A 22,058-nucleotide genomic window follows, 5' to 3' on the forward strand; every position below is an offset into this window, starting at 1 on the left:
TACTTCATCATAGTTCCCATGAGGCTTTGTTGTAATTTTCTAAGAACTACATCTCCCAGAATGCCAGCTAGTTTGCTCCTTGAGCAGGTGGGGCTTACATGTCAACTTCTATCTAACACTGTAGCCTTTTGAACAAGAAGAGATGACTTCCTAGTGTGCTGATCCTTGTGTGTGAGTTTCTTTTTTTCTTCTTTATTAAGAATTTTCATTTTATGTACCAACCACACAACCCCCTCCCATCCCTCCTTTTGCTCACCCCCAGCTTTCACCCAACCCACTCTCCATCCCCTCTTCCAAAGAAATAAGGCCTCCCATGGGCAGTCAGCAAAGCCTGGTATATTTAGATGAGGCAGATCCAAGCCCCACCCCCTCCCCCCCATCAAGACTGTGTAAGGTGTCCTACCACAGGTAATGGGCTCCAAAAAGCTAGCTCATGCAGCAAGAATAGATCCTCATTCTACTTCCAGGGGCCCCTTAAACAGACCAAGCTACACAACTCTCTTGCTTATGCAGAGGGCCTAGTCCAGTTCCATGTAGGCTCCACAGCTGTTGGTCTAAAAGTTCATGAGTTTCCCATGAAATTTATATATATAAATTATATATAATATATATAAATAAATATAAATATCATATATTATTAATTTATATATAAAAAAATAAAATATAATATATATATAAATTATATAAAAATAATACATAAAAAAGGAAAACAAACAATACTGGAAAAAAATGAATGAACCAAAAATCAAGTATTGTTTCAGGCCTGATGATAAACTCTAGAGAATTCTGTGTCACAGCACTCAAATAACAAAACAATTTTATTATACACCTGAAAAGTTACAGTGTGAATGAACAAAATATAATCCATATACAGTCTAATTGAAGAACAGTTGAACATATTTTTGAATCAGAGATAAAATAACTAACGATTAAAAACATCACAGAAGACATACAATGAAAAGTTAAAAGATACAACTTTAATGTTTAACAAACTAAAGTTAATAGCAATTTTGAAGAGGAAGTAAGGAATCTATAATTGAGAAATGGAAATTGTATGGAAGATATTTAATAGAAACCACAAAGAAAGTATCCCTAGTCCTGCAGGGGGCACTGTGTGCTTCTGAGAAATTGACAAGCCTCAGGGGACTCCTGACTCTCATGAAATCTCCTGGGCAAAGCTCACTGGACTAGAGGATGCAGCTCAGCAGGTGTTTCCTCAAAGCTGCCCCAGGCACCTTGGGAGGAGAGTTGTCAAAATGGGCTGAAGAGATGTAATGTAGGGTAACGGTGATAGTGAAAGTCTCATACTGCACCAAATCACCATTTCACCATTACTCCAAGAACCCCAGAGTCCAAGCAGCATCTGTAGGTTCTCAGAATCTCTGGAGATTTAAAGCGTGGCCTGGATTCCTGCCTCTTTCCTCCACCTCTGTCAGGTGTCACAGAGACTAAAGAGGTCTGCCTTTGGAATGATCCATCTCATTTCTTGACTGTTTCCTAACAGCTATTTCTTTTCAGGCTCTCCTCCCACAAGCTCAGGTGATGCTGGGGAATGACACTCTCCAGCAGTTACTGATCCTCTCTTTCCACACTGGTTCCAGAAGCTGCCTGGCCAAGCCTCTAGGCTCTGATTCACCCAACAACAACAGGCACTCCCAGTCTCCTGTCACATTTTACATTAAACATAACCTTGTCCTGGCTCTAGGGTTACAATCTGAGGACAGTGCTGAAGGCGACTGCATGAACACTGCAGTGGTGTCAGCACAGTGAGACACACATGGAGAAGCAAGACACAAATGTGCATTTGTCTGAGCCTGGGTGTAAGCCCTGTCCTGTGGAGTGGGTCCCATGACCAGGCACTGTTTTCATCCTGATATGAACTCTCCACAGACAAGAAGGTGAAGGAAGCATCTACCTTCATTTTTGTCATAGTTACAGTCATAAAAATGAATGTTTGTCATCTATTATGATAGATAATAAAAAATAAAACTAGAAGTCAAATATTTTATTCCTCCCTTAGATAGGTCCAGAGAGAAGCATTCTCTGTGATGTTCATTCAACAACTTAGATCAAAGGGAATAACTGTTCACTCATATTTTCTAAGTACTGTTATATTATCTTTCACTTGAAAACAATAAAAATTCATTTTGGTTTTTAAAAGCTATGAAATACACATATATATATGTATATGTATATATATGTATATATACATATATATATATGTACATATATTGGAAATAATTTCTCATCTGACATTAGGTTAACACATTTACCCCTAAAGAAGATCTGTTGATGTGATAATTCTGAGTACCACTGTATATAATCACATTATAAGATTGTAAGGACTACTGTGGATGTCCTTAGTCTGTTGAGCACATCCTGAAGCACAGTGTGTCCCTTCTGCCTTCATAAGATGGCTTTAGGAACACAGGGAGATAGCAGTGATGGATTGTCATGTGAAGTCCAATGTGCATGTAGGGCTTTGATGCTGCTGACCAAAGATCACCTAAGATTGTTCCCAAACAAGAGGACAGAGGAGGGAAGGAAAGGGTGTCATAGGGTGCTTAGCTCAGCAGGTGCATTTTGCAAGTCTGTCCTCCATGAATCAGGATGAGATGACAAGTTCCCTTGTCTAGCCCACACAGTTTGTTGTATGGCGTTACTGTCATCCCAGGGGACCAACAAATCAAGCAACCATCTGTAAAGTGTTTCTGAATTTGCACACATTTCATTCTCCTTGACTCATATTTTACCCCCACGGATATTGATACATTGGCTCATATTTCTAGTTTTATGACTGCAACTAAACTCTAATGTTAAGCAATTGTCAGTCTCAAAATGTGAATATATCTCTCCTCTTTCAATATAGTACTCCTGTAAGCAAAGACACAGAGGTGAGCTTCTAGGAGAAGGCTTTTCTTCAAGGTTTCCTGCTGTTTACGTGTGAACATGCAAGTATTGCCTTGTTATAAAATACTTAGTTTTGAATATTTTGTGATTTATATGAAACCAAGGGACATGCCTACTATTTGTAGTGGGAACCTGTTAATCCTGGCACATAATGCACAGAGTGGATATTAGGAAGTTCTTTTGCTGTCCATGACAGTAGGAGACATAAATACAGGAATCAGGAAAATGTGCAACTCAAACCACAACAGTTTGTAGCCTGTGCTAGATCAATATTTGTCAGAACTCAGGGTACTCCAAGGTACTCATGTATCCTGCATCTGTGGGTCAGAAGTTGGCCTGTAATCCTTCATTCATAAAGCTCTCCTTCCTAAGATTCCACACTGGCATTACATTGTCAACAATAATAATAAGGGCCTAAAATAAGGAAAACCCACAGATGGACAGAAAGTAGTGACTGACAGCAAAGAATCAAAATAGTTTTTAATATATTTATTTAATTATTTAATGTATGCTTGAGGGAATGTGTGTTTGTAAATGTGTATGTATGTGTGTGTGTGAATGTGTGTGTGGGAATGTGTTTGAGATTAGAGGACAATTGCACAAATCAGTGAGCCATTTCCTTCCACCATGGATGTTCCAAATAAACTCACATTGTCAGGCTGGGAAGCAAGTGCCCCTGTATTCTAAAGCCTCAATATACAGTTCCATGCATGTTCTACCAGGGACATTGAATCCTAGCTTCTCTTTCATTCTTTTCCCTTCCTCTCCCCTCCCTCTTTCCCTCCCTCCCTCTCTCTCTCTCTCCCTCTCTTTCTCATTGTCTGTGTCAACATTTTGTCTAAAGTGTTTTATTACTTTATTAAAAATATTTTGGTGCCTGACAGTGGCTGGACATTCCCCTAATCCCAGCACTGGGAAGGCAGAGTCAGGAAGATGTCTGTGAGTTTGAGGCCAGCCTGGTGTTCAGGAAAGCCATGGCTACACAGAGAAACCCTTTCTGAAAAATTTTTTTTCAAGACAGCATTTCACTATGTAGCTTCAGGTGTTCTAGAGCACTCTATGCAGGCCAAGTTGGCCATACATAGAGAAACTGAAAAAAGAAAAGCATTCAGACAAAATAAAATAATACAAAGTGTGCACACAAATAAACACCGTGGAATCTGTTCTGTGTTAGTCAACTATTCCTGGACATGAGGCCTGCCCTAGAGTGTGGTTGATATTGCTAGTGACACTGCATTGGAGAAAACTGACTCTCCCTTTTTCAGACTTTACCTGTTACAATAGCTGCATGGCTAACAGTGGAAGTTTTGTCCACTTCCTTTTTCAGAGCTGGGATTTTTATTTGGTTTGAACCTGTGCTGTTCTTATGTATGCTGTCATAGTCTCTGTGAGTTCCCATGTGAATCAGTCCAGTTGTGTCTGGAAGATGCTCTTTTGTTGGGGTCATCTATGACCTCTGGCTCTTATGATGTTTCCACCTCTTCTTGTGCATATTCCCTGATTCTGGAGGGGAGGGTTTGACAAGGAAAATCCATGTAGTGCAGCTTCCTTAAACATGTGTGACCTGAAGCAGACTCCAACAACACACCTGTTGTCCCACTTGCTCTTGCCCAATCTCACTGATGACTTCTATCTTGATTCATTAACTTTTGTGTAATTTATGCTGTCCTCATATCTGAAAATCCATCTCCCTAAAGTCATGCCAGTTAGATATGATTTTTATGTCAGCTAAGTATTAGGCAGGTTTCCACTAGTTTCATTGGAAGCCATCACACACACAGTCATTCTTCACTGACCCTCTCTAATCCTTAATTGAGGACAAGCTTTATTTTCCTTTCTAGTATATGTACTTTTTGTTTGTTTTGCTTTGTGATTTTCTAATACTTTGTATTTCTAAAGTATTAAGAGAGTTGTGTAATATAATAGTATTCTTTCTAGACACCAATATTCACCAGTATGTGAATGGAACCATGCAGGGGGTTGGTATGTGAATGGAACTATGCGGGGGTTGGGGGGTGGTTGGCTTCTTGTGCAATCTGAGGAGGGGCTCATGGAGGATATATCTGTGCCCTCAGTCTGTATGGGAGAAGCCCCTGGATAAGGAGTTCCTCATGAATTCAAGTCTACATACTATGCACAGAGAAGGCAAGACCTTCTGACCTTGATCAGAAAGTGTTTGATGATCACGGCCTGGGGAAAGTCACGTGGACACAGACATGATAGACCTGAACCTGCTCAAAGGGGTCTGTAGGTGACACTGAAGATTCTGGAGACTCTCAGATGGCAACACAAACATCTGTCTCTGTGTCTGCTCAGGAATCATCAGGCCCAGCAGTGGGGACACTGTGGTCCCTTGGCAGCATCAGGCAGGAAATGACACCCAGGCTTTTGATCGCACACACACCTGAGAAGGGATTTGGCTGACTAAGAAAAATTTGCATGAAGGTCCCTGTCCATTCTCTGCGAATTCTTAAAGGATTAGAGAGACCTGCACCATATCTGTCTCAGCCGAGCTCAGTGGTGTCTGCACCATGGCCTGGACTCTTCTCCTCTTCTTCCTCCTTCATTGTACAGGTAAGGAGTCAGCTGCACCCTGATCCCAGTTCAGGGAAGCCATGTGACAGCAGATACATTCTGTCCTCTTCTCTTAGCATGGACATAATGTGTTTCTCTATTTTCAGGGTCTTTCTCCCAACCTGTGCCGATTCAGTCACCCTCAGCCTTTGCCTCCCTGGGGGCCTCAGTCAAACTCACCTGCACCTTGAGTAGTCAGCACAGCACCAACAACATTGGTTGGTACCAGCAACATCCAGACAAGGCTCCTAAGCATGTGATGCATCTTCTGAGTGATGGAAGCTACAGCAAGGGGGATGGGATGCCTGACCGCTTCTCTGGCTCCAGCTCTGGGCCTCATCGCTACTTAAGCATCTCCAACACCCAGCCTGAAGATGAAGCTATCTATTACTGTGGTGTAGGTGATAGCAATGGATGAACACAGTGACCCAGATAAATGAGGAAGCAAGACAGAAACTGTTTTGCTGTCTTGCTACCAAGGCCTATGATTGTGAGAAGGAACATCTGAAGTTCTTAGCTATCACAGTCATTGGATATTTTCTGCTTATACTCAAGAGAATAGACCATAGGTCCAGCACTTCCTCCTAAACTCCTGGAGAAAGAGGGAAAAGACAGGGATTGTATAGAGTTCTCTGCTCTGTAATAATAATGGCTATGTAAAAGTCAAAAGTGATGTGCATACAGGTGAGGTGAGAATATTTCCTCTTTAAGGGAATGTTTTTTTTTCTTCTTTAAAGGCCTCTATCATCTTCTTAAAGTCATTTTTAGGGTTGATTTCTTCTGTTTTTTCTGTCTTGGTATGTTTAGGTTTTGCAGGTGTAGAATCACTAGGTTCTGATGTTGCCTTATAGGTCTTTATGTTGTTGCCTGTATTTTTGCACTGGTGTCTACTCATCTCTTCTTCTGCTCAGTGGAGGTGGTGTCTGTGTCTGAGAGTGCCTCCCTTGTTCTAATTTTTAGTCTTGGTTCAGTAGGAGTTCTTGGTCAAATTGGTGATATTGGGCTGTTTCTTCAGGGGCAGCTGATCTCAGTCGGTGAAGTATATACTTATGATTCTGGTGATCTGGTTTGGTGGCTGGGCAGCACCTTCTTCTTTGTTCCCAGGTCACGTTTTGTTCATTTGTCAACTCCTCAGCTGATCTTGTTTCTTCAGACTTCAAGCTGTAGGGATCTGAATCCTCTCCCGGTTGGATTTCAGCTGAGCGGGGTAGTCTCACCAACACCTCCAATTTGTTGGGTTTTGCAGGATCAGCAGCTGGGCCCTGGGTTGTCCTCAAACAGAGTGTTCAGATTCGTTCTGGTTCTGTCCCATGGAGGTAGCTTCTTCCCCAGGTGTTGGGGTGCCTGTCTACCTCTGAGGGCTGCCACCGGGCCTGTATATCCCAGTCCACAACCACTGCCGGGCCCGTCTACCTAAATTATTCTTTTAGGCCCAGACACAATAGTAATCCTGCATCTGTAGGAAGTATATTGTCTTGTTGTTCATGTTTGTGTTTTTATGCTTGGATCTGACATCTGAAGTTATGATGACTGAAGTGTTTCTTGGTGTAGATATCTGGTCCCATCTTTGTTGGTAGGGTGTTCAGTTCTTTGGTTGCTGTTGCACACTCTCAGTCCTAGGCAAATGTGGCAGCTGTGGGGTGTGTGGAAGTTCCAGCAAGTTTGTTGGCTTAGGGTTCCCTGTTAGTGAGTTGTTCTTTAGGTCAGGGGAAAGTCACAGAGAAACGGAGTTGGGCTAGAAGGTTTAGGACACCGGAGAGCAAAGAAACAACAGTACAGAAATACCAGCAAGAGTCAAGCCCGAGTGCCTAACACAGCAAACATCCAACTGTCCATGGGTTTTCTACTTGCAGTCTGGGCTCAGTTCCAGAGACACTAACTGCAGGATACATTGGACTCATCACAACAGCCAGGAGATAAGGGAGGACAGGAGTGATTGTGTGAGACACAATCTCAGTCATTCAGCCACTGTGTTTTACTTTTATCTCTATGTCTTGACACCTCAATTCACAACAGTGTCCAAGGCATGGATTAGGGACACATGTGCCACCTTCTGGATATGGGAGATCTGGTGTCTGTTCTGTGTGTCTCTTGCCTTTATTTCTTCTCTTGCATCCTTTGAAGTGCCATATCCATTCTAAACTAAAAACTGGGTCCCTGCTTTTGAAAGTCATGTGCTGCACACATATGCAGGGCACTCATGTGTTGAACATAGGTGTTGTATCTGAGAAGATACAATGTCCAGGAACCCCCTGGAAGCTCTTTCTTCTTTGAGAATCCAAGGACAGCAGCTCAAAAGAAGTGTGTTCTTTATGTGGTAGTAACAGACCTTAACTGACAAAATAGGATTTGAAGGAGTTTAACAGGAACCCACCAGGAAGCCTATTCTATAGTCTGTGTATTGCAAGCTGCCAAGGGAGAGGGACAAATAGTATACCTAATCCATAAATAAGCCTGTGAACCAGAACAATTATAAGATTGGTAAAATGCCAAGTGGTGAAATAGTGGTATGTTTATCTTCAGGTAACCAACCACTCTCAATTTGGACATAAGGCAAGCTCAATAGAATTGGATTCATGCCTGGTTCTGTAAACCTAGCCAAAAGCCCATGGGGAATGAGGTCATGTACCCAAGAGGAGAACCTACTTTTCTCGGTAGCCATTCAGCCTAAGCTCAGATCAGCATATGACTACCTGTGCAATGAGTTTCCTCAGAGCAAAGCACCCATGGAAATGGATTCTCACTTCAAAATTCATGCAGCTTGCAGGCTCTTTTCTCTCTTATTATATTGTTGATTCTTTGAGTTGTTTTTAGTTTTAATTTGTCAATCACACATGCAACAGCTGTAATTTCCTCTGGAAATTTTGCTCTTTCTCGAATATTTCACCTTTTTTTCAGCAGGGGCTAATGCTTCTCAAGTCTCTTATCTGAAAATATTAACTACCACTCCCAATCCTGGGAACTTTTCTGACTCAATAAAGACAATTAGGTACATATGTCAAAACCACACGAAACAATAACCATGTCTCACAGTTCTTGGAGGGAGAGTAAGGCACACATACACAGAATAGGGGGAAAGTCTCAGGAATACACAGTGCCAACTCTTTAGTGTAAGCTATTGGACACCAAGCATATAGAATCATTGCTAGGATCTGGTATGCTCTAAGAAAAAAATGCAAAAAAATGTGGGATGGATAGATCCATCTTTACCGTACACAGGAGCTTATATTGGTGGAAAATTATGGTATAGTGGGATGGGAAAAGAGCGCCTTGTCAAAGACTGCCTTTAATAGAGAGATTGCAACATGGGACCCTTTCTTGAAAGTGGAATTGTATAAAAACATATCTTGCAGATATGAGAGAATTGTTGGGTTTGAATATTTTTGTCCTTAAAGCATTATACCTGTGTCTATTATTTTTTAACATTATAACAATGCGGTGATATTGTGTCCCCCAATATATTGTACAACCTAATAAACTTATCCAGGGTCATAAAACAAAACAGCTACTAGAAAGACATAGAGGCCAGAAAACAGTGGCACATACACCTTTAATCCTATCATTTGGGAGGCAGAAATGCATCCTTTCTTTGTGAGTTCAAGGACGCACTGGAAACTGCAAGGCATGGTGACACACACCTTTAATCTCAGGAAGTGATGGCAGTTAGCAGAAAGGTATATAAGGCATGAGGACCAGAAACTAGGCTGGTTAACCTTCTAGGCTTTTAGCAGCAATTCAGCTGAGATCCATTTGAATGAGGACTCAGAGGCTTCCAGTTTGAGGAAACGAGATCAGCTGAGGAATTGGCAAGGTGAGGTAAGCTGTGGCTTGTTCTGTTTCTCTGAACTCTCAGCGTTCACCCAGTACCTGGGTCCAGTAATTTCATTTATAAGACTGTTTAGCAATTCGTCTTACATAACCACATGTAGCTGCCAGCTGATGAAAGTGCTATAAGAGCAGGATGTGTCTGGCTTGATATTTAGTTAAGCTTGAAAAAATGGTGAACTCTAGGTCTAGAATAAGGTTAAGTAGGGGGTGGGAAAATGTATTTGGGGAAGCATAAAATAGAACAATGGAACCTTTTATAATGAGTTAGTATGTATTTCTTAAAATGTGATATATTCCTTAAAAGTAAAAAATAGGAGCAAATAATAAAGCTGGCCATGTAAGCCTGGTTAAAACAAAATCTATGTTAAAGTATAAGTAAAGATGGATTGAGCTATTAGGGGCCACTTGAGTGTAATCCACCAGGCCGTCAGACTCTTTTCTCTTGAGCTATTTGGACCCACCTGAGTGCAATCCACCTGGTGTTCAGATTTTTCTCTTCTGCTGACACCCCTTCCCCATCTCAGCACCAGAACCTGAGCTGAGGCTGGGCCCCAGAATACTTCTGCCAGCTTCCTAAACCAGTGTACTTTCCATTTTTCTGAAGACATATCATTACACCCATAGATAGTAGCTCACACCCCTCATCTAAGAAGTGTCTTTTTAGAGCAGAGGAGATTGTTCCTGGTCGAAACATAGGGAATAAGTGACTGTGGGCTGCCCAGCCACAATTGGTACACCTACTCTACAATGCTAACCCATATGGATCATAGAACATGGTAGAAGAAAGGATAGAAAGATTGTAAGAGCCTTCTACACATGACAGGGAAGCTCTACCCATGAAATCCCAACAATATCGCTGCCTGAAGAAGACGTGCATAATGACAGCACCAATAAGAAAATGTAGAAGAAATTTTCAGAAGCCCACTATATTTGAAGAGCTAAAGGCAGTTATGGCTGCTGAGGGGGCTAGAAATAATTTTCTTCAAGGTTAAGCTCCTTGATAGGTTATCCAATTCCAACTTGTCATTCCTGGTTGCATGTATACAAGAGTAACACAAGATTGACTCAACAGGTTTTTATATACATCCTCCCTCTCTTCAACTGAACTCCAGGATCTTGGCCAGTTTATAGTTCAGTAAACTATAAAAATCCTGTAAAAATATTTCCACACTGGAACATGTGAAATTCCTCTGCAATACATGAATTAAAACAAAGCACCAGAAAAGGACATTTGGAGAAGCTCACAGGATTGCCACTGTCATAACCCCCTCGAACAGTGTGACTATGTCCTCTAAGCATGCCAGTGTGGGTACACCTGGGAAAATCAGACTGGATCACTACCTCCCCTCCCCCACCACACTGTCAACAGATGGGGGTTGTGGTCAATGGAAAGAGAAGTTCCTGTTGTGAGGCGCTCGCCCAGAGCTGCAGCAAAGATCTGACTGGGAACTGTTGAGAGGGTAGCCCTGAAGGTCAACAGAGGAAAAGTGTCCACTCTATGCTATTTGAGCCGTAGAGCTTACATTGGGTCAGACTTACATGATAAGCCCCAGAGAAACCCTGTCTCAAAAAAGCAAAAGCAAAAACAAAAAACATTGTAAGCCCAAAGATACTAGCAGGATTATGGGGATCTGAAAATTGATGGAACATGATCCCTACTGGACTCTAGCTCACTTTGTGCCCCAACCCCTAGAGCAATAGTGAATTTTGTCTTTATTTTCTTTGCATTCTTGTTGATGTCTACAGAACAAGGATATTTACAAGAGAATTCCTGAAAAGTTCCTTAGAAGCCTAAAGTCAGAGGAGAGCAAACAAGGGAGCCATGTACATGGATTTTTCCCATCCCAGGATCCACTTCCAAATTATCACACAGAGGTTTATATTAATTGTAAATGCTCAGCCAATAGCTCAGGCTTATTACTAACCAGCTCCTACATTTTAAATTCACACATATTCCTTATTTGCACTCTGCCATGTGGTGATAACTTTATTATAATAGCATGGCCCATTCATCTTGCTTCTACATGTCTTCTCCTGACTCCTGACTCCACCCTTCTTTCTTCCTGTATCCTTAGTTTGATCACTGTGCCCATACTTTTTGCCTGGCTATTGGCCAATCAGCTTTTATTTGCCAATGAGAGTATTACATATTCATAGTGTACAAAAAGATTGTTCCACAGCAAAGCCAGATATACTAGACAGCAGCATGGAGGCAGCAGATACCATCAGCCATTAATGGTCACAACCCTCTTGTGCAGAACACCATTCCATTTCACACACACACACACACACATACACACACACACACACACACACACACACACACACACACACACACAAAACCCTGAAGTCTGGGGCTGATAGTTTCAACATGATCTCACTATTACTGCTCCCCAGAGCTATACAGAGTCACAATCTGCTGGGCTCTTGTTAGACTCATGAGAGGGTCAGACAGGAGCTGAACAGGCAGAGACATTCTATACAAGGAGGGATTGATCACACTTGATCTGAGTACAGAGTCCATGGGCCACCTTAGGGACTGACCATTTTCTGATATCTTCTTCAATTTCTTTTCTAAGGAACTTAAATTTCTTGTCATATAGGTCCTTCACTTGCTTAGTTAGAGTTACCTCAAGGTATTTTATATCATTTGTGGCTATTGTAAAGGGTGATGTATCTCTGATTTCCTTCTCAGCATGTTTGTCAATTGTATATAGGAGGCTACTGATTTTTTTTTTGAGTTAATCTTGTATCCTGCTATATTGCTGAAGGTGTTTATAAGCTGTGTCAGTTCCTTTGTTGAATTTTTGGGGTCACTCATGTATATTATCATGTCATCTGCAAATAGCGAAAGCCTGAGCAATAAGACAACATAAGGAGATCAAGGGGATACAAATTGGGATGTCTTAAAGGGAAAATTTTACAATATTGAAGGAAAAATTTTAAAAGCAATCAACAAAGTGTCCTAGAGAAGACCCAGCAGGTAAAGGTGCTTTCTACCATGTCTGACAACATGCGTTTGATCTCTGCAATCCACAGGGTAGAAGGGAGAACTTACTCCTAAAAAGTGTCCTCTGATGTTCACCTGCACAGTATGGCACTTGTTTATGTGTGTGGCACATGTGTGAATGTGTGTGTGAGTGGTCTATGTGTGTGTGTGTGTGTGTGTGTGTGTGTGTGTGTGAGAGAGAGAGAGAGAGAGAGAGAGAGAGAGAGAGAGAATTGGGGGATGAAACCTCTTTCTTCCCATAGGACATATGTGTGAACATAAAAAAAAGATGATGATTTATGGTATGAATAAATACCATTTATTGTAGTGGGTAGCTGTTTCAGCTTTGACCTGGAAGTACTACCCCATTGAGGCTTCAGTAACTATCACGCCTACAAGGCAGGGCCAAGACAGGAGCCCTTAAGACCAGAGATATGGATGTGTCCTTACACCTTCTGCAGGACCCATCTACCACCAGGGAGGGCTCCCAGCAATTAATCATTTACCAAAAAAAGTGTAATGCATATAATTCAATGTATACAAATATAGATTTAATGAAATTTTCTTATCTGGGCTGACAGGGTTCCCTCTAATAACAAAAGACCATGTAATAAAACCTTTAATACAAGAATAAGTCCTTTTTCTTCTTGAGTTACTCACCATGGTTGTCCAAGAGATTCCTAAAACATGTAGCCTATTGCTATTGTCCTTGATTACCCCATCGAGGTGAAAGATAAGTCCTTATTGCTGAAGACACCATGCACTTCAGAAAGAGGACCCAGAGACCATTGAGCTGGAACTGACCTGAATGGCCTCTCCCGGAGGACTAGATTACATGGTACCATGAGGCACCATGTAAACTTCCAAAGGAGGGAGGTAACCAACAGTCCCAACCAGCTATAATAGATCACACATCAAGACCAGCATGACACACTAAGCCTTAGTGTGCAATAATGACACACATATCTTGACAGTAGCCAAGAACTCTATATTGGGCTTAAGACAGGCTAAGCCAGAGTGAGACATATCTGGTACTGGAAACCTAGCTAATTACTAAGTGCTAGTGAAATCCTACTTGTTGGAGGAGACTCTACAACTACTAATTCACCAATCAGCATATGTAAAGCAATCCATGAGCATTTGTCCTTATATTTACAAATAAGTGCAGTCTTCATGCCTCATCAAGAAAACATCTCTTTGCAACACAGGAAGACCACTACAGAAAACCACAACCAATCAAAATGCAGATTTGTGAAGCCCAGTCATAATGGATACATCTACAAAACACTTCCACATCTAAGGCTCAGAAAACATTGTGGAAGAGGGGGTGGAAAGATCATAGGATCCAGAGGATCAGGGACTGTGCTGTGAGAGTCTATCTTCTAGTAACATTGGAAGCTATACCTGTAAAATCTCACCAGCATGACTACCCAAACTGAATAAAAAAGACACCAAAGAACATGCTTAAATCCACCAGGATAAGTACATGAGTCCTCAACTCTTTACAAAACAAAACAATACAAAACAAAAGACTATAGGCAACTAAGTAAAGATGGGAATGGGAGAGGTAACCCTCTCCAGGGAAGAGAGTTTTTGTTCAGTGCCAAATGGTCATGACTAGAGATATACGTACAAGTAACATTATATGGACTCAACAGGTTGCATTTCACAATGCATATATGTGCATGCAATAATAGTTGATGTAAAAATAATTCCATGAATTTGAAGGAGAGCCCAGAAGAGTTATATGGGAGAGTTTGGATGGAGGAATAAGATTCTAGAAATGTAATTTAAACACAATCTTAAAAATACACAACAACAAAATAACATTCTTTTTTATTATTTAAATATATTTTAATGTTATTCTTTCCCCTACCCCAAGTATTCTCAGATCCTCCCTACCTCCCTACCCACTCAATTTCAAGTTATTTTCTAAGGAAAAAATACAAAAACAAAAGCAAGCAAACAAACCATTAAGACAAAAACACTGAAACAAAACAGAAAAAGCATACAGAAAACATGAAGCTCATTTTGTGTTGGCCAGTGAATCTTGGGTATGGGTTTGCCCTGAGTGTGTTTGATGGTCACTATCACTCCCTTGGAGAAAACTGATTTCTGCTTTACCAGTGGTTATTAATTGCAAAAACTTCATTTTACTGCTGCTCCTTTAACAAAACAATAATAGTAGATTTTGCATATTTTAGAATAGCATGTTCTTTGGTGTCCTTTTTATTCAGTTTGGGTAGTCATGCTGGTGAGATTTTACAGGTATAGCTTCCAATGTTACTAGAAGATAGAATCTCACAGTACAGTCCCTGATCCTCTGGATCTTATGATCTTTCCACCCCCTCTTCCACAATGTTTTCTGACCCTAGGGTCATGACCTGTGTAATCTCAGGTTCATGGCCACTTTCATAGTGCCAGGTATTAAGGCCTCATGGAGAGGGCCTTAATTCCAACCAGGATAGTGGATTACTCCCATAATATTTGTGCCACTATAGCACCAGTATATCTGACAGGCAGGTTGCTGTTGTATGCTATATAGTTTGTAGTTAAGTGATATTAATGATTACCTTTCTCCTCTGGTAGTATACAACGTACTTTCCAGCATAATGAATACTAATTAGCAGAGGTGCAGCTTCTAGTTAGGCACCAACTCAGCTTTTCTCTGCTCAATGACATAGGAAGCATTGTCTTTGATAACAGGACTTTGATGCCATCAGATTGTAGAGAGGAACCAATAGCCCTCATAGTGATCTGCGATGTTGCAGGGGGGTAGGGTATATGCAGAAATTCTTTGACCAATGACTCAACAAAATATAGTCAATTTCTAGTCCTGTGAGTTTTACTCTGTGGCATAATATGTCTAGTTTGGCATTGTCTCCCCATTATTAGGTAACTCTAGTTAAATTACTTTCATATATTTACATATTTTATGAAACTTCTATAGTAGTAGGTTTCCACATGACTTTTCAAAAGGTCTTTAAAGTTAGTAATTCTCTCCCCATCTGCCCTCCTATACCATTCTCTATTTAATCAGGTAGACACTGTCATGTTGGTCCATCTACCAACTACCCATGCCTATTCTCCATTGTTCTTACTGCTTGATTTTATAATTAGTTTCCTGTTTCTCAAGAAGTCTACTTTTGCTGTATGACTGCAATTTTGATGCAGTATATGATTAATTTGAAAAGAAATGATCTTACAATACTCAGCATTTTCATCAAGGAACAAGATTGTACTCTGATGACTCACCTTTATGATAAAAAGCCAAGTAATTTATTTACAAAGCACATCATGTTTATATGACATTCTATGTTGTTTATTTCTAGAGTATTTTCTAGAATGTTAATGAGTCATTAATGGACCTCTGTAGACTTTGTAAGGTGCTTTTTCATTCAGCAACTTACTTCTGCTGTGGGATGTTCTGTATGGCAAATGTGTTGCTCTGATTGGGCAATAAATAAAACACTCACTGGTCAGTGGTCAGGCAGGAAGTATAGGCGGGACTAACAGAGAGGAGAAAAGAAAGAACAGGAAGGCAGAAGGAGTCACTGCCAGCCGCCGCCAGGACGAGCAGCATGTGAAGATGCCAGTAAGCCACGAGCCACGTGGCAAGGTATAGATTTCTTGGAAATGGGTTAATTTAAGCTATAAGAACAGTTAGCAAGAAGCCTGCCACAGTCATACAGTTTGTAAGCAATATAAGTCTCTGTGTTTACTTGGTTGGGTCTGAGCAGCTGTGGGACTGGCAGGTGACAAAAATTTGTCCTGACTGGGCAAGGCAGGAAAACTCTAGCTACATACTTCTCATGTTAGTTCAGTGATTCCTTAGCTGATTCTTTCAGATTGTTCTGTTGAGTGGCATTTTACCAGGTATTCATATCCCCAAGCTTACTTCGGTGGATCTGAATATTCAGAATCTGTGAAATATTATAAATGATGAAAGAATAAGTGGGAGTTTGTCCTTGTTTCTAATTCAAATATTTTGCATTAAGTATAAAGAATATCGTAACTTTTAAAAGAATTACTGACTGAGGAAGTCTTTTTCCAAAATAAAGGAAGAATGTATGCATTATTTACTAAGAAAGAAGGGTTAGGTTTATGCTGCTAATCTGTTAAAAATACTTATGTACAAATCTTAAATCAGTGGAAATTGCCATATGGATGGAACTTAAATAAGTTAGAGAACACGGACGAAAAATAAAAATCTTTATACCTCAACAGAATGGGTAATCTTCCAATGTAAATTAATAATCTTGGGGAGCTGGAGAGATGGTTCAGGGGTTAAGGGAGTTTACCACTCTCACAGAAGACCCAACTTTAGTTCCCAGGACCCACACTGGGTGTCAAACAATGGCCCATAATTCTAGCTCCAGAAGAATGACACCCTCTTCTGGTCTCTGAGGGCACCAAACTTACATACAGAAAGCCACATGCATACATGCACATGAAGTTTTTTTTTTATTTAAAAATTATGGACAGATAGAAGTAAATTTCAACAATACCTAAGGATTCTTGTCATCATGAACTTTTGATGTGAGCTTTGTGTTGGTCTTTGTGTTTTGAGTATTTCAATAGCATGCTATGCTGTATAGAATAGCAAAAAATATATGTTGATTCAATGAAAGGAAAACATCCTGGGATGACTTCAGGCTCTATATTGGAGAGAAATTACCTCAAAGAAGGCATTGTAGAGGATCAAATTTCAGGGAAAAAATTTGATTGAGGAACTGTTGAATTTGATGTTGCTATAGAACATTCAAGAAGAAATAATATAACTGAATTTGGAGCCAAAAAGAACAGAACCTACTCAGAGTTCTGGGCAGCTGTGGCATTGCAGAGTGCATAATGCAAGTCATCTACAGTAATAATATGAAGGGGAAAGGGCAGGCACTACCCTGGTGATGGTCTCAGAGTGAACAACCATTTGCAGACCAAAGGGAAAGGAAAGACATTAGTCACAGTGTGGGAAGTTTCAGAAACAAAGGAGATGAAAGTGATGAGAAATAGGGTTCTTTGAGACACATGGGGTGCTCTTGAACTACAGAATTGTTTGAGAGGAGATTATTTTTGTCTTTGTGTGAGAAGTTTCAGAAAACTATGAAGATGAAAGTCAGAGTAGTCTACCGATGTTCTAGTGTAAAAAAACAAATAAATGGGTACTTTGTGGCCATGTGCATATATAATTATGTATGTATGTATACGTATAGATAAATAGAATGGTGAACAGATACTGTATTCTGAAAAAACCCATAAAAATAAAGTGCATATGAGCTATGTCTCTGTGTGTAAGAAATTCAAAGAGAATTCTCTCTGTGGAAGTTTCTTAAGACAAGAGTGGTCCTGGGTCCATGGTTCCAAAGAAGATGGCCAAGTGTGACTATACGAATTTGTGAGGAAAAGCATCTCAGTCTGTAAAATGAGGCTAAAAATCACTGAACTCTATGGCACACAACAAAGGCACCTGAAATAATGTGTCAGTTGGGATTCTTTGGGATCTTCTGCATTGCTGTCAGCACAGACAGTATCAGAGATAGGGTCGGGTACACACAGTGTGGAAACAACTCCTTGGAGGGCCTGCCAGACAAGGACAAAAGCCAGTGAAAAGGATTATCATCTACCTCTCCTCAAGTGGGGTCACAGCTCCACCCATTACAGCCAGCTAGTATTTTGGTCCAGCCCAGCTGCCAGAGAACAGGGCCAGTGCTGGCCCCACAGGTTTTTGTTTGAGTCTCAGTCACTGGGGTATGTTTTTGGTGGAGGAACCAAGCTCACCGTCCTAGGTAAGTGGCTTTAATGCTCCTTCACATTCAGCTCAACCCTTGTTGTCATGGAAAGGTCTGTTTTTCCCTCTGGGAACCTTTACTCAACTGCCCTCCCCAGACTTAAGGAGCTCTACCGGGCAGTGCAACAGTGACCTGGAAGGCAAATGGTGTACCTATCACCCAGGGTGTGCAGACTACAAATCCCTCCAAACATAACAACAAGTACATGGCCAAAACCTTCCTCACTTTGACAGCAGATCAGTGGAGATCTCAACCCATATGTCCTGCCAAGGTACACACGAAGGGAACGTTGTAGAAAAGAGTGTGTCCCCTGCAGACTGTCTCTAGGAGCCCAGCCTTTCCTTAGCCTAGGGGATGGAGAATGGGGTCTCTTCTCTATATCTAGCAATCTCAACCTTTCTCTTTTACCCACTGAATATTCAATAAAATATCATTGATCAAAAGTATTGCCTTGTCCCATTTGTACATGTTTAATTTTGAATCCTTTGAATCTACAATGTGGGGAGGTGGGATTCAGGTTCCCAGTGAGAAATTAGTTCTCCTTTGAAACATGCAGAGGGTATCACCCTAAGAATGACAATTCTCTTCCTCTGCACTGTTCTCTGAGCCCTGTGATGCAGAAACACTCACTTAGAATGCAGCTGAAGCAAGATATCATGTTTCAGGCTAAACAACTAACTTAATATTATGTAGCAAGTCCCGAAATGTGTAGATTCTTGCAATGAACTTAGACAATTCTATTATATAATTCAAAACATTGGTTCTCATGGTCCTCTATACTAGAGCATGAGATGGGATAACCACTCAAGCATAAAACTAGATCTAATGAGAAATGGATCCAACTCCATTCCTGAAGAGGTTCCAAATAATTGATACATAGGAACTAGTCTCAGTCAAATTCCAGACTACTCAAGGTCAGTTCGGGTGAGACTTCAAGGAAGACTGAGTGTGACCTGACAGGTTAACTCAAGCCAGGTGCTTGGGTAGACTTAGGTGTAGCAGGCACCCACTTCACTGGCCCAAGTCCTCTTATGTGCATCAGCACACTAGTGTGCACTTCAGATTGGCGTCAATCACGATCTTTGTAATTCACAGTCAAACTTCAGTGGCCCATCCTCTGTAGAAGTCAGTAAGGATTTAGTGTTCACGGCTTGGAGACATCATCCTAGGTAACTCATAAGCAGTATGGACACTGACTACATCCAGAAACCTGGTGGATTAGACAGTGCAGTAGCATAGTCTGCAAAGCCAGAAATATTCTTCATCAATGAGGCAGAGTGAGAGTTGACAACACTGAGCTTGATCTCAGGCCCCAAGTCCCCAGTTTCTGAACTAGGAAGAACCTTTGGGATTTGTTCTTCATGGCAGCTTTCTGATTCTAGGGCATGATAAAGTCCATGCCCAATAATTGGAAGTGAAGACCCTGGGTATCCTCACAGCAATGTTCCTTGCTGGGGATAGAGCAAACCCTCATCCGTACCCAGATATTGCTCAGAGACTCACTTCCTCATCTTTTTGTTTCAAGTTTTCACTCACAAATTTGGACACAAAAAAATAGGAAACACAAAAAATTAATGTTCTCATATTCCCACCAAGCAACCTGTAACACTCATTTCAACTGGATTTTGATTCAACTATAACATTAAACTCCTCCCTTATATTGTGTTACAAAAGCACATTCCAGAACTTGTATCTTATCTGCTATGATTATATATATTTTGGGTTTACAAAAAGAATTCCTAGACAGTATATCAAACTCCAAAAGAAGTTATTGATTATTTCTTGATATCAGGTAATAGTCAAGTTGTTATTAAATGACTGCATGACACGACCCTATAGTGTTTAGTAATGTATTAGTGGTAAAGATTCTACCACATGTAGGAAGATGAGATGTGGATTGAAACTGATGATTGTGTGTGTTCTCCACCTGCTGCCTTCTGCAGGGCCTCAGAGCTCTATTTCTGTTCTTCACCAGACAGGAGCTACAGAGACTGAGTTAGTGGCCCCAAGACTTTGCATAGACTCCATGCAGTTAGTAGCTTCCTTGAACTGTTACCAAGGGCTCCTCTCTGTTCATTTTTATCCTGTAAAGATCTTCTAAAGAGTGTGTGGAAATTTTATGAATGACTTTCTGGCAAGGCTGGCTCAGAGGACATGTGGGATCCTGGGAAGAAGGATCTTTCAGAGAGGTCACTGCATATCCCAGAATCATCAGAGACTGCATATGTCACAGCTGAAACTGGAGGGTAAGGTGCATGTAGGGTTTTTGCATGAGCCTATATCACAGTGCTGGGTGTTCGGCAAAGGCACCATATTGACTGTCCTAGGTAAGTGACTCTTTCCTCTTCTGTTACTACAATCTCTAAGGTTTGAGATGATTTTTTTGTTCAATTATTTCTCTATTGTACTTCATGCTTAAACTTCATTCTAGGTAAATAATCTCTTGCTTCTCTATTTTCTGCAGCTCACCTCAGATGGTTCCCTGTCACCTTTCATGTCTAATCTCAAAGACAGGGGCAAAAAAAAGATAACCTGTAAATATGTGTCTGTCATTCTGTTGAGATATGCAGTGCTCTGATAAGTACTCCACTGTGTCACTCTCTATGAGTGTCTATCTTTCTAGTGAATTTTGTGAGGGTTAAAGTGAATTACTATCTCATGGGGAAGGAAGGCCAGAGGCACAGAGGAGAGGCAGCTGGTGAGTTAGGAGAACATAGAACACTCAGCGCTGAGGCTGGTGAATAACATGTCAGAGTTTAGGTAAGCTGGAGAGTGGAACTCGGGATTCAGTTCCTAGGACAGGCAGAAGAAAGGATCCCCAAGCTCCCATGGAAAGCCATGAACAGAGCAGTAACCAAGCCAGAACTCAGGAATTTTAGTAAGGAGAAGAAAGGTAAGGGAGCTCTGGACACAGGAAGTCAAGAGAGAGAGACTGAAGCTGCAGTTGGGAAGCTGGGTTCCTGGGTCTCTCTAAGATACTGGTTAGGAAACAGAGCAACTGCATTCACATAGCTCTGGTCCTGATGCATGAAAATTACACAACTCATCCAGAGAAGGGATCTCACCTCAGTCTGCAGAATCGAGAAACAGTTTACCCAGATCCATGCTATACTAAGCAGAGGCCAGGGATCTACATGTCACAGATTTGGGTGAAAACAAACTCCTAGTTTTAACGTTTTAGACTCAGGACAGGTTTTACCTCAGAACTGTCCTCAGAGTGGGACAGACAGACTACAGACAAATATAAAAAACAAAGAGAAGTTTACTAGGGCAGGAAAGTGAAGGTCAGGTATCTTTTTGAAGGTCAAAGTGCAGGAGCTATCAAGTGAAACTACTGCACAAATATGGGGTGCATAATTTCTAAGAACATAGGGAGTATATAGAAGAGATGTATACCCACCTTCTATACTCTGTGTTCAAACATCATCACTAACCTCAGGACACTTTACACATACCTCCAGGATTTCTTTTGGGAGACTAAGATTCTGAGCTTCTCTTTCTCTATCCTGCAGGTCTGCCCAAGGCTACACCTTCAGTCACCCTGTTTCCACCATCCTCTGAGGAGCTCAAGAACAAAAAGGGCACACTGCTGTGTCAGCTTACTGACTTTTACCCAGGTGTTGTGACAGTGACCTGGGAGGCAGATGGTACTCCTATCACCCAGGATGTAGGGACCAGTAAGCCTATGAGACAGCGTGACAGTTACAAGTACATGGCTAGCAGCTTCCTGACCTTGAGAGAAGAAGAACTGAAATCTGTAAGTCATGTCAGCTGCCTGGTCACTCATGAAGGGGACACTGTGGAGAAGAGTTGTCTCTAGAGTGTTTTCTAGGCCTTTCAAAGTTCATCTTACTCACAGAGGCTAGGATTTGAATCATGCACAAGTATACCTTTATTGCTCTTACCTGCCATAGCCCTTCTCCTTGCTCCTGAAATGCACAATAAAATGTCCATTCCCAACTTGTAAT

The 22,058-nt window shown here is 41.1% G+C and overlaps 1 gene segment (V, D, J or C); it reads left to right on the plus strand.

Annotated features, from left to right (window-relative positions):
- Positions 1–5,381: 5,381 nt before the first annotated feature.
- LOC114688871 lies at positions 5,382–21,335 on the plus strand. The segment is given in 3 exon segments: positions 5,382–5,484; positions 5,592–5,899; positions 20,381–21,335. Coding segments are annotated over 3 exon segments (396 nt in total).
- Positions 21,336–22,058: the final 723 nt, after the last annotated feature.

Source organism: Peromyscus leucopus, unplaced genomic scaffold, assembly GCF_004664715.2.
Source record: "Peromyscus leucopus breed LL Stock unplaced genomic scaffold, UCI_PerLeu_2.1 scaffold_1446, whole genome shotgun sequence".
Taxonomy (NCBI): domain Eukaryota; kingdom Metazoa; phylum Chordata; class Mammalia; order Rodentia; family Cricetidae; genus Peromyscus; species Peromyscus leucopus.